The 15128-nt window shown below is 63.7% G+C and overlaps 1 protein-coding gene across 1 annotated transcript; it reads left to right on the plus strand.

The window, feature by feature from the left end:
* On the plus strand, positions 1–13442 carry FSCN2 (fascin actin-bundling protein 2, retinal). Its single transcript, XM_074343964.1, has 5 exons — positions 1–8766; positions 11995–12151; positions 12426–12547; positions 12916–13083; positions 13199–13442. Exons 1-5 carry the CDS (start codon positions 7941–7943, stop codon positions 13402–13404), a joined length of 1479 nt encoding a protein of 492 aa, XP_074200065.1. The 5' UTR covers positions 1–7940; the 3' UTR covers positions 13405–13442.
* The last annotated feature ends 1686 nt before the right edge of the window (positions 13443–15128 follow it).

Below are 15128 nucleotides of genomic sequence, written 5' to 3' on the forward strand. Positions count from 1 at the left end.
CAGGCACGGCGTGGGTGCGAGGCCGTCCCCTCCGGGCGGTGAGCTTGACGGCCTGAGCCAGGAGATGGCGCTGTGGCCAGCCGCGGCAGCCCCTAGCGCCCAGCTCCGAGGCCGGCCGGTGTCATTCCCAGGTGGGCCGCCAGGTGGGTCCTGCTATGGAGGCCAGGTGCCAGGGCCGGGCGAAGAGTACGGGCTGCACCTGTCTGCCCCGCCCCGCCCCGACCCCAACTGAGCTGTCCCCGCCCTCCCCAGCGCCCAGAGGGACCCCCTGTAGCCGCTGACCTGGGCTGGGGAGGGCGCTGCCAGTGGCCGCTGAGTCACTGCTGCCCAAGGGTGACAGGGAGTGGCTGGGGAGTGGCCTGTGACCTCAGCCAGTGCTGACGCAGGGAGACAAGGTGGGATGGGGTCAGCCTGCACCCAGGGCAATGGAGGAGAGGAGGGCCAGGGCCCCCACTCAGCCAGGCTGGGCCAGCCCACCCTATGTCCCTGTACCTTCTGTTCAGGGGCAGACAGCACCCCCAGAGGGACCCAAAGCCTGGGCAGAGCCTGGACCTGGGTGTGTCTGTTGAATGCACAGCTAGTTCCCTGGGCGGCTTTTGATGCCAGCTGCCCCGCCTGTCTGCTCACCGGGCACCCTGGGTTATTTCAACAGCTAGGACACCTGGGTAGATGACCAATTCAGAGACAAGGAGAGGGAGGCTCAGAGAGGCTGAGCTTGGTTCCAAGTCACACAGCAGGACTGGAGGGTGGGACTCTGAGCCCCCTCCCCCATGTATGCACACCCTGCTGGCTACAGGAGGCCAGGGTTAGGGGACAAACGGGTGTAAGTTCATTCCACTTTTCCAGGGGCCCTCCTAGGGTTGTGAGCTGTGGGCCTAGGTTGTTGGGGGTTGAGCTAGTCCCAGGAAGGTGGAAGGGGGCACTGGCAGGGGGATAGCCTCAGGGGGCCCCAGAGTGCCACATCAGGCCAGCCTTGGGGTAGGTGGGTGAGGAGCAGAAGGCAGGCTCCAGAGGTCACCCTGAAGGGGGATGGGTCAGGGGACAGGGCCAGGTTGGGGTTAGGTCATTCCTGGGAAAGGACAGATGCTGCCATGGGCAGGCGGCTAGAGCCGCACCTCTGCCTCCCTGGGTAACAGGTGGGTTGTCCCGGACCCATGTGTCCACCAGGGACAGTGCGAGTGAACTATTGCAGGGAGCCTGCCCCCTAGAGCAGCCCCAGCCACAGGAGCCAGCCTGAAGGTTAGCAGTGCCGAGGTCATTCCCAGGCCCCGCCTGCCGTCCCCGCAGCATTCTCTTTCCTCACTTTACACAGGAGCTTGGAGGGCCACCAGCTGGGAAGGGGCAGGCCTGGGGTCTGTAAGTGGCAGTTGGAGTTTGCATATCTGCACGTGTTTTACCCACCTGGGAACAACAGGTAGTTCGGTGAGTCAGGGGCATCAGGATGAAAATGCTCCCCCCCGTTTGGAAGGCCTGACTGCCAGCTCTTCCTTCCACTGTGGCCCTTGGGAAATGGCTGTCACCTGAGTCTGGATCCAGCGCCCATGACTTCTCGTGTTTCTCCACAAGCGTTTCGGTTTTCCCTGTATTCCAGCTGATTCGAGTTCCTGGGCATACCTGCGGTGAAGACTGCTCATTCTTGGCTGCTTCCAGGCCCTCAATAGCCATCAGTTCTTGGGGATTTTCTTGTTTCCTTCACAATGTCTCTCTTTCCTGTTTTACTTTCTCTGTCCTTTTGTTTTGGGATGTCTCAGAACTGGCTGCTCACATCTCCCAGTTGAATCCTTTAGTATTCTTATTCTTTCTACTATCTCTGTCTTTTCCTTTAACTTTCTAGAATGTTTATTTGACTTCTTCTGACCCTGCTGTGGATTTAAAATTCTAGTTGTTCTAGTTTTTAAACTTTGCATTTTGAGATCATTTCAGACTTACTGAATGTTGATCGTTTGTCACACCTGCCTTACTTCCTTTTTAACTTCCACTTTTCATTTCTAAACCATTTGGGGGTAGGTCTCCGACATTCTGCCCTTTACCCCTTCATATTTCTATGTCTTTTTCCTAAGAACAGGGACATTGTCTCGTATAACCACAGTATAGCGACCCAAAGCAGGCAACTTCACATCAATCTGACACTACTCATCTAACTTGCAGTCTGCATTTCAGTGACGATGGTTGTCCCAATGTCTTCTGTAGCATTTTTTCCTGGCCTAATCCAGGATCCCATATTGCATTCAGTTGTCATTACCTGTAATATATTTAATCCCCAGGGTCTCTCTCTTGTTCTCTGTACCATTCAGAGCGTCACCTGTAGGTGAGAAAGTTTTTATTAGAAGCAGGCCAGCACTATTGCCCCACAGAGAAACATGACCATGTGCAGGGCCTGTCTGACTGTAGGACAAGGTGACAGTCTGTTTCTGCTTTGTCCCAGAAGTCAGAGATGGACTTTTCCTTGTTGGACCCCTAGCAAGATTTCTGGCATAGAGTAGGTACTTAATAACTGCTGTAATTATTTGATGTGAGAGGTCTGGTTCTTCCGCGATGGGCTGAGCCTCTGCAGGTAGATTTGGCCTTGTGCGTGGGTGTCTGTGTGTGTGTATGTGTGTGTGCAAGTCCAGGCAGGTGTGTGTTTTCTCGTGAAGGTGCACACAGACAGGGGCTGCGCCGTGGCTCCCATGGTCGCCCGCAGAGTTGTGAGCTCCTGACTCTGCCTGCCAGGTGTTGACATATCCTGGCTGTGCACCTTGTGTCTGCAAGCCTGGTGGGCAGTAAATGGCCATCTGTTTTGCTGGAGTTGACCTGGTCTTCACTCTGCCCCATGCAGCAAGGACTCAGTCTCAGGTATTCTTGTGAATGCTACTCTCTCTTTTTGGTGGGGGGGGGGTAATTAAGTTTATTTATTTGTTTGTTTACAGTGGAAGTACTGGGGGTTGAACCTAGGACCTCGTGTGTGCTAAGCATGCGCTCTGCCCTCCCTTCCTGTGACCGCTCCTCTCTTATCCCAAGAACGTGCAAAGGGCCCGAGGCTTGGGTGTCAGAAGTTGCCCAGTGGTCATGGGGCATCTGGGTGTGCTGAGGTGCCCTCAAGCCTGTCCTTGTGCTCCCTTCAGGGAACTTCAGGCTTGCTGAGGCCCAGAGGCCTGAGGTCTCTCCCTCCTCTCCTGCCAAATACAGCCTCCGTCACTGCCCCCGCCTTAAGGTTTTACAAGACAGAAGCCAGGAGACTGCACCAGATTTCCACTGTGACAGCCCTAAAGGGGGCTTCCCCAGCCCAGCCAGCAGCTTGGAGGGGAAGGGAGACCAGGTGGAGAGGATTTCAAGGAGATGCCCTGCCAGGATGGGTGTGCATGTTTGCGTGCGCGCGCGCATGCGTGGAGGTGGGACCGTGCCGGGGTGGGGTGGGGAGCACAGGTTGGGGGGCAGGAGGGGTCTTGGGAGCCTGAGATGCGGGAGCCCCCTCTCTTCTGCCCTGCTGAGGGGAGCTGTCACCCTAAACCGCCTGCAGGCCTCCGGTAAACCAACCCCAGCCTGAGTAAAAGCAGCGCGGCCCCCGCCCGCCCATGTAAGTGGAACTGCGGGGCAGCAGAGCGCTCCGCCATGAAAAAATCATGAGGACACCAAGCTGGGGGACTGTTTCAGGAACTAGGCAGGAGGCTGGGCCCTGGGCGCCTGCCAAGCTGGACCCCGGGAGCAGGTGATGGGCCCACGGGTGAGGAAATCAGGGCTCTGGGATGTGCCCAGCAGCACCGGGACCAGCAGGGTGGCCGTCACCTTGTGGCACGAGGAGCCCGGGGGCAGGGGCCCAGCAGGGGGCTGGCCAGAGGAGCCAGTCATGGAAGGGGCAGAGCCCCTGGGGTGGGGTGGGGTGGACAGGAGTGCCAGCTGGAGCAGCAGCTGGTCAGGGCCCGGGGCTGAGGCGCAGGCTCTGGGGAGGGGGCAGGGATTTCCTCTAGGAGTAGTTCCCAGAGACTCACTGCCCTGTGGGAAGGGTCTGTCTGGCCATTGCTCAGAGTAGGGGGCCCAGACCTGAGTCTGGGACAGGTGTGGCCTGTGGAGGTCCCTCAGCCAGTGGGGCCGCCCCAGCCTCCATCCTGGGCTATTTCCCAGTTTCCAGGGCTCCAGGCCAGCGGAGGTGGGGAGCGGCCCCTCCCCTAGCCCGCACACACACAGCGTGTGCAGCTCACAACCAGCGTCGGCGTTGCTGGGACACCGAGTCTCGAGCATGAGCTGGTCACCATGGCAGCCAGCAGCGTGCTGGCAGGAGTCCAGGCTGGGCTCTAGCATCTAGGGCCAGTGGTCTGGACATGCAGGGGTGGGGGTCCTTTCCCTGGTGGCCCCAGAGGGGCCTGACTGGGTGGAGTGGGAGGGGGACCCTCCATGGCCAGGCCTGCTCATCCCCCAGCACCCCGGGTAAGGAACAGTTTCCCGCGAGCTCTGGGCCGGATGCCAGGGGCTTTAAGGCCCTCTCTGCTCCTGGCCCCGGCTGGACACTAAGAGGGGCAGGAGGCCTTGTCTGCTGGCGGCTTCTGACAGCTGAGGCAAACCCTACCTTCTGGACCCCCAGACACCAGAAGGGCCCATCTGCTGTGTGCGTCTGCAGGCAGCCACTCCCTGAAGCGGGGGCTAGAGGCGCTGCTTGCCTCAGGAAAAGGCACACTTCTCCAAAACGTGATTAAGCTGGCGTGCTGGGTGGCCTGACATCTGTGCCCAAGCCTGGTCCAGGAAGTGGGCGCACACTGGGGACGTGTCCCCACTGGAGCAGGGGCAGGTGAAAGGGGCTCCCGGAGTGGCAGGGACTTTGGATGCTCCAGAGTGCCGGCTGCATAGGGCAGTGGTGGGCAGGCTTGTGCACCCCAAGTGGGTGGCGGTTGGGCAGGGGGCATGGCCAAAGGGTTGCCTGGGGTCCTACGAGAGGGGTACCCCCCGTTGCCTGAGGATGCTGCCACGGGACTGGAGCTCCCAGCCCACCCCAGGCTCTCATAATTGTATACACCTGGGTGTGAGTGGTGTCCCTGAAACTGAATCCCTTGTGCTGTGCACAGCCTGATGGCCCACTGGATGGCCACGAGTGCGCTCTGAGGCTGGGACCCAGGGTAGCACCTCCAGGCTGGGGCTGGCCCAGCACGTGGCCGCGGCTCACTCTGCCCGGTCCCTGTCCGTGTGTGCTTCCCCTGACCTAAACACACACACACACACAGGCCCAGACTCACATGCTCACTGCAGCGTCTATCTGCAGAGGCTCAGCCCATCACACAGGAACCCACACATCAAACACCAGGACCCTGCGGGGAACCCAGAGGGAGTCCATGACCCTAGCAGGCAGCTGGGCAAGGACCTCAGATCCTGAAGAGGGGGGAACCTCCATGCAAACCCCCTCCCTCCAAGGACGTCCCCCCATGTCTGTACAAACCACCTCCCTCCTGGGCTAGAAGGCCCACCCCTAAGAGTCCCCTGGGGGCCAGAAAGGCCACCTCATGGCTCATGCCCGGGGTCAGTGCCAGGCAGCCCCACCCCACCCTCACCTGGGGCTGTGGGACCCTGGAATTGAGAGGCCACAGGCACAGCTGGCTCTGCCGCTGAGAGGCTGCCTGAAGCCAGGTCGGCTTAGTGCCCGGCGCTGGGCTTCCTCCCGCTGGGCATGTGATGCCCACGAGTGCCTGGCCGGCACCCGCCAGTGCTGATTAACAAGAGCGTCACACTGATCCGGATGTGCTGGGCTCCTTCGCAGCCTGGCTGGGAGTTGGGGGTGCGGAGGAGTGACCAGTGCCCCTGCCTAGGGGTGGCCACGGGCACAGCTGCCCAAGGGCCCCCCAGCACAGATGAGCCCCAAACCAGGACACTTCTCTGGCATCAAGGCCTGGGCCCCCAGTCCCCTGGGAATTTGGGGAGATTTCTGTGGGCATCATGTCCAGAGATGGGGTGCAACCCCAGACTGCATCTCATGACCACGAGGTGCCCGGCACACAGCCCAGCCAGGCACGCACTCGAGGCCCCATAAACACGTGTGTGACAGAGGTGGGCGATGCTAGCCTGCAGGGAGAGCCAGGATCAGCACCTCGCTCAGCTGACCCATGGAGGGTGCCACGTTGTCATGGGGGTTTGTATACAGGCCTGTCTCCCCAAACCCCAACTTGAACCCCCCAAGTGAGAGGGGAGGTCTCCTGGTCTCCCCTCAGCACCCACATGTGCCTGGCAAGGTCACTGCCCAGGGCCTGGAGAGTGGGGGAGGGACTTCTGACCCCGTGCCCGTTGCCTGGCTGTGGACCCACGCGCCTGTCTGCCCACTTGCCCCCCGGGGCTCATGCATGCCCACCCCAAGGCCCTTTCATTCTGTTGGACCCCACGTGGCCTCCAGAGGGATGGAGGGATAATGCCCAGAGCATCAAGGGCCCATGAGGATGGGCAAGACTCTGGAGGCCACAGCTGGACGTGCCCCGTGGCTTCCAGTCCTGGTCCCCAGGGAGGCCCGAGGGTCACAGGCTGTGATGAGGAAGAGGACACCAGGGCTGGCCATGGCCCAGCACGGGCCGCTCTGGTTTCACTACTTGGCTCCTGGCCCCCGAGGCAGGTGCAAGAGACAGACAGGCAGGGTGAGGCTGAGCAGGCCCACTGCAGCCCCCAGTGACAGCCCCCTCGGTCTCAGGGTAGAGTGGATGTAACTGGGCTGCCCCAGCGGCTGGGCCTGAGAGGTGCTGGGGTCAGAGGTAGCCAGCTCTGGCTTCTCCTAGCCTGCTGGCCTCATCCCTCTGCTGAGAAGGTTTTGCTTTTTGTGGCCTTGAGACCTGACTCAGGAAGACCCCGTAGTCAAGCCACTCCCCCCAGAGATGGGACAGCAGGTCGGGGTCCCCAAGGCCGCCCATCAAGGCTGGCTTCATCTGAGCTCACCCACAGAGGGAGGGGCAACCTCATGGCCCCGAGAGCTGCTCAGAGTACAGGAGTCGGCTGAGAGCCCGGCCCTCTTACCCCGGGTCCAGCGACTGGGATGACGTCCACTCCACGTCCATGCTCCCACGTCACCCTCCTGCTGTGCGACCTTTGAGGTGGGTATCACAGTCCCCATCACAGAGGAGCCCTTCCCCTGGGCCCAGCACAGCCAGGCCGCTGGCCAGCATGAACGCAGCCAGGCAGCTGCCTCTTCACGCCTGGCTCGGATCTGGGTGACGCGAGTGCCAGGATCGGGGTGCCTGGCCCGCACACTGGCACTGTCATCCCTGCCTGCCACTTTCCCAGCTGTGGGCCACCCTTGGGAGGCACCGGACCCAGGGCTGCAGGCTGTGCCCTGGGGCTGCTGAGGTGCCCCGTGGGGGGCCTTGCGGCACTCCTGGCAGCAGGAATCAGAGAAGCAGTAACTAGATCTGGTGGCCGAGGGTGGAGGGCTGCGATCGGGTTGCGGCCACAGGCAAGTTTTCCACCAGGCGGCTTTCTCCACATCGGGAAAGAGCTGGGCTGGGCTGGCCAGTCTGCGCAGTGGGTCTGGGGGACCCGAGGTGGGGAGCAAGGAAGAGAGACCAGAAGGGGCAGGGGGCAGGGGGCAGAGGGCAGGGCACAGCTCCCGAGCTGGGGCCAGTCAGCCGTCAGCAAGGACAAGGAGGTGGTCTGCCCTGCAGCGGGTGGTACGCTCCAGCCTGTGGGCCCCGGGCTCTGGCCCCCAGGCCGACGGGAGCGGCTGAAATCCAAGCTGGGGTAACAAAAGGCCACCGCTGTTCCTAAGCCGGCACAGCTCTGATCCGCCCTCCCACCCGCCCTCTGCTGCCCGCTGGCCATGTAAGAGCTGCCCGGGCCTGAGACCGCTGGTCAGAGGCCGTGTCCAAGCGGGTCCATGACGCCGGCCGGGTCCGGGGGCCGCGGGCCAACCCCGCTGAGCCGGGCCTCTGGGGGACGGCGGGGACTGTGAGCACAGAGAGCGCTTCCTGGGCCCCGCTGGGGGACCTCGGCCAGCCCCGAAGATGCCCACCAATGGCCTGCACCAGGTGCTGAAGATCCAGTTTGGCCTTGTCAACGACACCGACCGCTACCTGACAGCTGAGAGCTTCGGCTTCAAGGTCAACGCCTCGGCGCCCAGCCTCAAGAGGAAGCAGACATGGGTGCTAGAGCCTGAGCCGGGGCGGGGCGCGGCCGTGCTGCTCCGCAGCAGCCACCTGGGCCGCTACCTGTCGGCCGAGGAGGACGGGCGGGTGGCCTGTGAGGCGGAGCGGCCGGGCCGCGACTGCTGCTTCCTGGTGCTGCCACAGCCCGACGGGCGCTGGGCGCTGCAGTCGGAGCCGCACGGCCGCTTCTTCGGCGGCACCGAGGACCAGCTTTCCTGCTTCGCCACGGCCATCACCCCGGCCGAGCTGTGGACTGTGCACCTGGCCATCCACCCGCAGGCCCACCTGCTGAGCATGAGCCGGCGGCGCTACGCGCACCTGTGTCCGCAGGAGGACGAGATCGCGGCGGACAGCAACACGCCGTGGGGCGTGGACGCACTCATCACCCTCATCTTCCAGAACCGGCAGTACTGCCTCAAGTCCTGCGACAGCCGCTTCCTGCGCAGCGATGGCCACCTCGTCTGGGAGCCCGAGGCCCGCGCCTGCTACACACTCGAGTTCAAGGCGGGCAAGCTGGCCTTCAAGGACTGCGACGGCCGCTACCTGGCGCCCGTGGGGCCGGCAGGCACGCTCAGGGCTGGCCGGAACACGCGGCCCGGCAAGGATGAGCTCTTCGACCTGGAGGAGAGTCACCCGCAGGTGGTGCTGGTGGCCGCCAACCACCGCTACGTGTCCGTGCGGCAAGGTAACGGCTGCAGGGCTGGCCTCGCTCTCAGCTCTCAGCGTGGGGGTCGTGCAGGGAGGGGCACTGTGGCTGGGGAGTGGCAGCGTGCAGTGTGGGTGGGTGGGCCAGGGGCCAGAGATGGAGTCTCCGCTCAGGGCTGCTGGCTTTAGGGTCTTAGAAAGGGGGTCGTTCTCGGGACAGCTGGGGGAGGTCTCAGCTGAGCCTCGGGCCTGCTGGGCAGCTGCCGAATGTGGGACGGGCAGTGTGTAGCGGGACGGGCAGTGTGTAGCGGGACGTGGTCGAGGCCAAGTCTGCTGCCATGAGGGCAGGAGGGCAGGCCCCGCCCACACTGGGCTGCCCACCGCCCTCCCCTTCCCTTCCACCACCCCACTTCTGAACTTTAAAGGAAATGGGGGGCAGGGCAGGAATCCAGCAGGAGTGGAGGCAGGGCAGAGCAACTGCTCCCACAGCTCCATGTGCCTGACCAGTGGGAGTCCTCGTCCGGCCCCAAGAGTGAGGTGGGGAGGGGCCTGGGGTCTCTCCTGTCCAGGCCCAGCCACGAGCACCTGGAGGGGTGGTCCAGCTGTGGCTCTCGAGGCCCCTGCTTGCAGTCCCGGTCTTCAAGCCAGTGCAGAGAAGGGACCAGCATTCAGCAAACACCCCTGAGCGCCTGCGGCATGTGGTCAGGCCCTGGGGAATGACAGAGGGGAAGCAGCCAGGCCCTTCCCATCGCAGGCCCTACCGTCCAGCCGCACCGCCTTCACACGCTTGCCTTGGCAGTAAAAGGCAGGCCGCGGCGTGAAGCAGCTTTCTCCGTGAGTCACAGGAGATGCTAGATGCGAAGTATTTGTCCGCGGTCGGCTTGCGAGTGAGGCTTGCGGTGGTGGTGAAGCTGGAGGCGACGCTGGTGGGACAGGCGGTGGCGGTGGCATGACGGCCAGGGTGGCCGTGGGGACAGAGATGCGCTAGTGACAGAGACGATGGTGACGGTGCTGAGGGATGGCGGCTGTATAAACCACTTTTCACTCCCTGGACCGCCCTGCATCTGACCCCACCCCTTTGATGGGGGACTCCCCCACGAAGGACCAGCTACGTCTCTCACTGCAGAGGCTGGAAGGACCCCACACTCGCTTCCCGGCTTTCCCTGCAGTGAGCCTGAGGGCATGGGGCCTGGCCTTCATATATTCAGATGTTGACTTGGCTACCAGTGATTCAACGAAGCAGAGTGTGGCATCTCAGTTCTGGGAGAGGAGCAGGTGGTGCCGCTAGATTCCAAGACAGCTGGAGTGGCAGCTTCGGCAGAGTGGTGGTGCCTCCGTCCCGCCACTTGGCTGGCCAAGCAGCCCCCAAGCCGGCCTCCTCCCTGCCAGGGGTTTGTGAGCACCCTGGCTTCTCCTTGTGATGTTGATTTATTTTTGGCTGCCTCCACCAGCCAGAGTCTGCCTGTTTCCGCTGTGGCCCTCACCGGCGTGGTGCTGCTGACAGGCAGCCCAGGAGGCAGCGTTCGTGGCTGCAAGTAACAGAAAAATGGCCGCAAACTGGCTTACGCTATAAGGACGCTGACGATCTCCCAGGAGTGGAATTCGCAGGCGGGGGTGGTGGGGAACCAGGCAGGACACCACCGCCGGCTCAGCAGCATCACCAGGGTCCTTGGCTCTTTCCTCCTCGAGGAACCACTCTCCTGGGACAGCTCTGACCTCAGGCTGCTGCCTTCGGGCACAAGATGGCTGCTGCTGCTCCAGGCTTCACATCCAGAGTGGACAAAGCCCAAAGGAAAGAGAGGCACTGACTCTTCTGTGTCTTCATAGGAGTAAGGAAAGCCTTCCGTAAATGCCCTCGCTCTCCTTCTCGCTCGCACACCCACACTCAACCAGTCCTGCTGGGACGGCAGGGTCCGCACCCTCTGCTGCCACTAACCAGGACTCCATGAGCCTCTCCAGCCTCAAGGTCGCAGCCCCAGGAGCAGATGGTGTGTTAGACGGAACCCCTGGGCCACAACCGTCTGTAGGGGGTGTGTTTGGGGCGATGCTGGGGACACCAACAGAGTTGGCCTCGGAGATAGGGTGGAGGTGTGCAGCCACAGCCTAGGCCCCCCCAGGCCCTACAGGGGCGCTCCCTCACCCTCGGGGTCTGCTTCAGCGTCGCCTCCTCCATGAGGCCATCCCTGGTCCAAGCCCACAGCATCCACAGGCGTCAGACACACCCTTTCTGTTGTCCACTGCTCCCAGTGGACCAGCGCTGGGAGGGCCCGGATCGCTGTCTGTCTTGTTACGGCGGATGGCAGGCCCAGGGCAACAGATGCTTACTTTGTCCAGTGTGGCTGATGGGATGGTGGGGTTGGCGGTGGGAAGGCTGGGCCACCTTCTTGGGCTCTGAGTGGTGATCCATGTAAGAGCGGAGACAGACCCCAGCCTGGGGGGTGTGGGGTGGGAGGGAGCAGCCTTTGGCGACTGGTGAAGAGTGACAGGTCCTGCCCTCTCCAGTCTGGCCCTGCCTGCTTTCCACCCTCCCTTCCCCAGGGCAGGGCAGGAGAGGCCGAGCCCCGACCCTCAGGCCCTGATGGGGTTCTGTCCCACTCCCTGCTGGAGCCCAGCCTCGGGGGTGCTCTGTGATCTGCCATGTCGCTTGGGGTGGCTGATTGCCGTAGAAGAGGGACACAGAGTATGGGAAGGTGCTGGGGAGGCTCCGCTGCCTGCCTGGGGCCCCTCCCTGGTCGTGGATGCCCTCCTTGGCCCCGTCCCAGGGGTCCCAGGCAGAGCTCCAAGTGGCCTTGCCTTCCCTCAGCACTCCTGGGAGACCACGCACATGAGTCGGGGGCTGGGGAGGGGACAGGGGCCACACTGGGAAAGGACAGGGACTCCGCTGTGTGCATCCAGTGGCTTAGGGGGTAGTTATAAATAGAGACTGGTGTAAGTTCTGGGTCGAGAGTGCAGAAACAAGCAGATTACCTAGTGATTAGCAGAGACCAAGGATTTGCCGGCACGGAAGGTCCGGCTTCTGGGGCCGTGGTAGGCGCTGGACACATGCCTTTAGGGCACCGTGTGTTGGGGTCCACAATGTGACCCCATGGCCCTGTGGCAGAGCTCCTGGAGTCCCTGAGAAGTGTCTTCCAAGTGTCTTCTCAAGTCCAGAGGGTTCCAGATAAGACACCGCTGACTTCACAGTGGCCCCAAGGGCATGCCTCCCCATCCCTCTGCTCCCCACCCGACTCAGGGTGAGGTGCGACGGCTTCCCATCTCCTCCCTCCAGGGGTCAATGTCTCAGCCAACCAAGACGAAGAACTGGATCATGAGACCTTCCTGATGCAAATCGACCAGGAGACGAAGAAGTGCAGCTTCTACGCCAGAACTGGCGGCTACTGGACCCTGGTCACCCACGGGGGGATCCAGGCCACAGCCACACAAGTGTGAGTGCAGCACCCCACCTCTCCCACCACCTGCACCTCCACCACCACCTCCTCCAGAATCGCCCCCACGCCCACCACCTGCACCACATCACCATCACCACCTCCATCCCCACTACCACCTGCATCACCATCCACCACCATGGGGCCCACTGTAGCAGCCCAGCCAGGGCCAAACGCCCACTGAGGGGGGGGTACTGGACTGGAGGAGGATGGGGAGGCCCACCTGAGCTCCCACGTCCTGCTCCTCTGAGGGGACCCTGCCTGCCCCTTCCAGCTCAGCCAACACCATGTTTGAGACGGAGTGGCGGGGTCGGCGAGTGGCCCTCAAGGCCAGTAATGGGCGCTACGTGTGCATGAAGAAGAATGGGCAGCTGGCCGCCATCAGCGACTTTGTGGGTGAGCACTCCTCAGCTGCCCTGGGGGGCCGGGGCTGGGCCCTCTGCCCAGGGACAGTGGCAGCTCAGAGACCTTGTGTCCATCCAGGATCCGCCCTGCCCCGAGCTGCGGCCACCCTGGCCGTTCCTGATAGTTGCTCCTCGTGTAGGGAGCAGTTAGAGCCCAGAGCCCCTCACCTCTGCTGCACCTTTGGGGAACTGGGGGCTCCACGGCTGCAGGGCCCCCGCCAAGGTCACGTAAGGCAGTGGCAGATGCAGGCACACAGACGGGGCGGCGAGTCCGGGCCGGAGCTCTTGGGCGGGGTGAGCCCCGTTTGCGGCCCGCCCCCCCCCCCCGGGCCGGCCCCTCAGCCCCGGTCTTATCACCAGGTGAGGACGAGGAGTTCACCCTCAAGCTCATCAACCGGCCCATCCTCGTGCTGCGCGGCCTGGATGGCTTCGTCTGCCACCGGCGCGGCTCCAACCAGCTGGACACCAACCGCTCGGTCTACGACGTCTTCCACCTGAGCTTCAGCGACGGAGCCTACCAGATCCGAGGTGCGGGCGGCCGGGCGGGCTGGGGGCGCGCGGGGCGGGACGCGGGACGCGGGGCGGGGGGCCGCGCGGTGGGGAGCGCGCGCCCCGCCGACCCCGCGCGCATCCCCGCCCGCAGGCCGCGGCGGCGGGTTCTGGCACACGGGCAGCCACGGCAGCGTGTGCAGCGACGGCGAGCGCGCCGAGGACTTCCTGTTCGAGTTCCGCGAGCGCGGCCGCCTGGCCATCCGCGCCCGGAGCGGCAAGTACCTGCGCGGCGGCGCCTCGGGGCTGCTGCGCGCGGACGCGGACGCGCCGGCCGGGGTCGCGCTCTGGGAGTACTGAGCCCCGCCCGCCCCCATTAAAGCGAGTCTGCGACGCGGCGGCTCGCGCGTCGGTGTCCGTGGCGCCGCTCCGGTGGGGAGGGGGGCGCGCCGAGGGCCTGCACCACCCGCCGCAGGCTCGGCTCGGGTGCTGCGGCGCGGCCCTCCCTCGTCCCTCCGCCCTGGGGCTCATGCGATGCTCGCTCGGCCCCGCCACCCCTGGTGCCTAGAAAATCCAAGGGCCGCTTGCCTCGGAGGAGAGTCCAGCGGACTGAGCGTCCCGCAGTCCCATCCTGGACAGCCAGTCCTGGTGTCTTCTTGCCCCACCCCGCCCGCGGGCTGTCGCTCCTTGGCACACAGCTCCTCCCCAAGCCCAGGGAAAAGGACTCCCCCACCAACGCAGCAGGACGGGGTGCGCCGTGGGGCGCCTGGCCCCCGCCCCCTACCCAAACCCCGCAAGTCAGGCGGGTTGGAGGGTACATCACTGCTCCCCTCCCCAGGGGCAGGGTCTTAGGGGATCCTGGAAGCACCTGATGGAGAAGTGACACCCACCCTTCCCAAACAGGGCTGTGTGCGGCCAGCCACGAGGAGAGGGCCCTTCTCAGCCTCTGCACGGGCCTGCTGCCACCCGGCCCCACCCCAGCTTAGGAAGGGTGGATGACCGGGTCAAGGTCCATGGTCCATCCACGTGTCTCCCCAAACCAGCCGGCACCCAAAACCCCCAGCCTGCGAGGACCCCTACCCAGGCCAACACCTCCTGGATGGCCTGGGTGACCTGAGTAGAGGTGGGGTGGGAGGTGTGTCCCCTGGGACTGGCCTGGACCTAGAAGACCAGGGTGATGCAGGAGCCGGGAGTAGGGCAAGACTGAGGATAGATGACCTCACCAGACCTTCCCCTGGGCCCCACAGCCCCTCCCACACCCTGGGCAGCCTTCTCCCTTGCCTGGGGCCTGAAGCCCCCTCCAGTGAGTCTGGCCAGTGCGGGCACTTTGCAAAAGGAGGGCAGTAGGGAGGCAGGTGCAGAGCAGGCTCCAGGAGACGGGACACACACGGCCAGGGAGGACAGGAAGGGATCATGAGGTGTCCTGGGAAGGGAGGACCAGCTAGGACCCATCCTCAGTCTCCCCAGGGTCCTCCTGGCTGACTCCCAGCCTCGCCAACCTTAGGGACAGAGGAGGGCCAGGACCCACATCGGCCAGCCAGTTCAAGGTATGGTTCCACTGACCTGGAGTGCACAACATGGGAGCCCAGGGGCCAGGTGGGAATGGGCAGCTGGCCTGAGCTGTGGCCTGTGCTGCCCCCTGGTGGCACCTGGGGCAGGAGGGTTGGGGGCCCACCTGGGGCGGCACTCTTGGCCTGAAAGTTGCGGGCACAACCAGAAGTGCAGCGCTCAGGTGCTCTCAGGGCTCCCCGACTCCACGGGGCACTGAAGAGGGGTTTCTGTTTGCTGAGCTTCGCCAGTGCACTTGGCCTCAGACACTCAGCAGAGCCCCCAGAGCCCGGGGCAGCAGCTGGAGAGAGAGGCAGGGAAGAGTACTCGGGGGGCTCCAGGAGTGGGGTTGGTGTGGCAGTAGGCTGCCCTGGCCCCTGGGATGGAGAGCAGGGCCTCCGTGCAGAGGATGGGCGGTGCAGAGGCCACCAGACTTGGCAGGGGTGCAGAGCTAGGGGCGGGGGGCACCAGCAATCCAGGTGGAAACTGCCATCTGACCGAGGTGGGGAGGGTAAAAAGCAGCCAAGGCCACGGCA

The sequence above is a fragment of the Camelus bactrianus genome, chromosome 16 (assembly GCF_048773025.1).
Source record: "Camelus bactrianus isolate YW-2024 breed Bactrian camel chromosome 16, ASM4877302v1, whole genome shotgun sequence".
Classification (NCBI taxonomy): domain Eukaryota; kingdom Metazoa; phylum Chordata; class Mammalia; order Artiodactyla; family Camelidae; genus Camelus; species Camelus bactrianus.

What these genes read in the sequence shown, in the direction of transcription:
- FSCN2 (XM_074343964.1), top strand. Translation starts at nt 7,941, where the DNA reads ATGCCCACCAATGGCCTGCACCAGGTGCTGAAGATCCAGTTTGGCCTT. An exon ending in CAGGCCACAGCCACACAAGT is followed by an intron (nt 12,152 to 12,425) that starts GTGAGTGCAGCA and finishes TGCCCCTTCCAG; the next exon opens with CTCAGCCAACACCATGTTTG. An exon ending in CGCCATCAGCGACTTTGTGG is followed by an intron (nt 12,548 to 12,915) that starts GTGAGCACTCCT and finishes TCTTATCACCAG; the next exon opens with GTGAGGACGAGGAGTTCACC.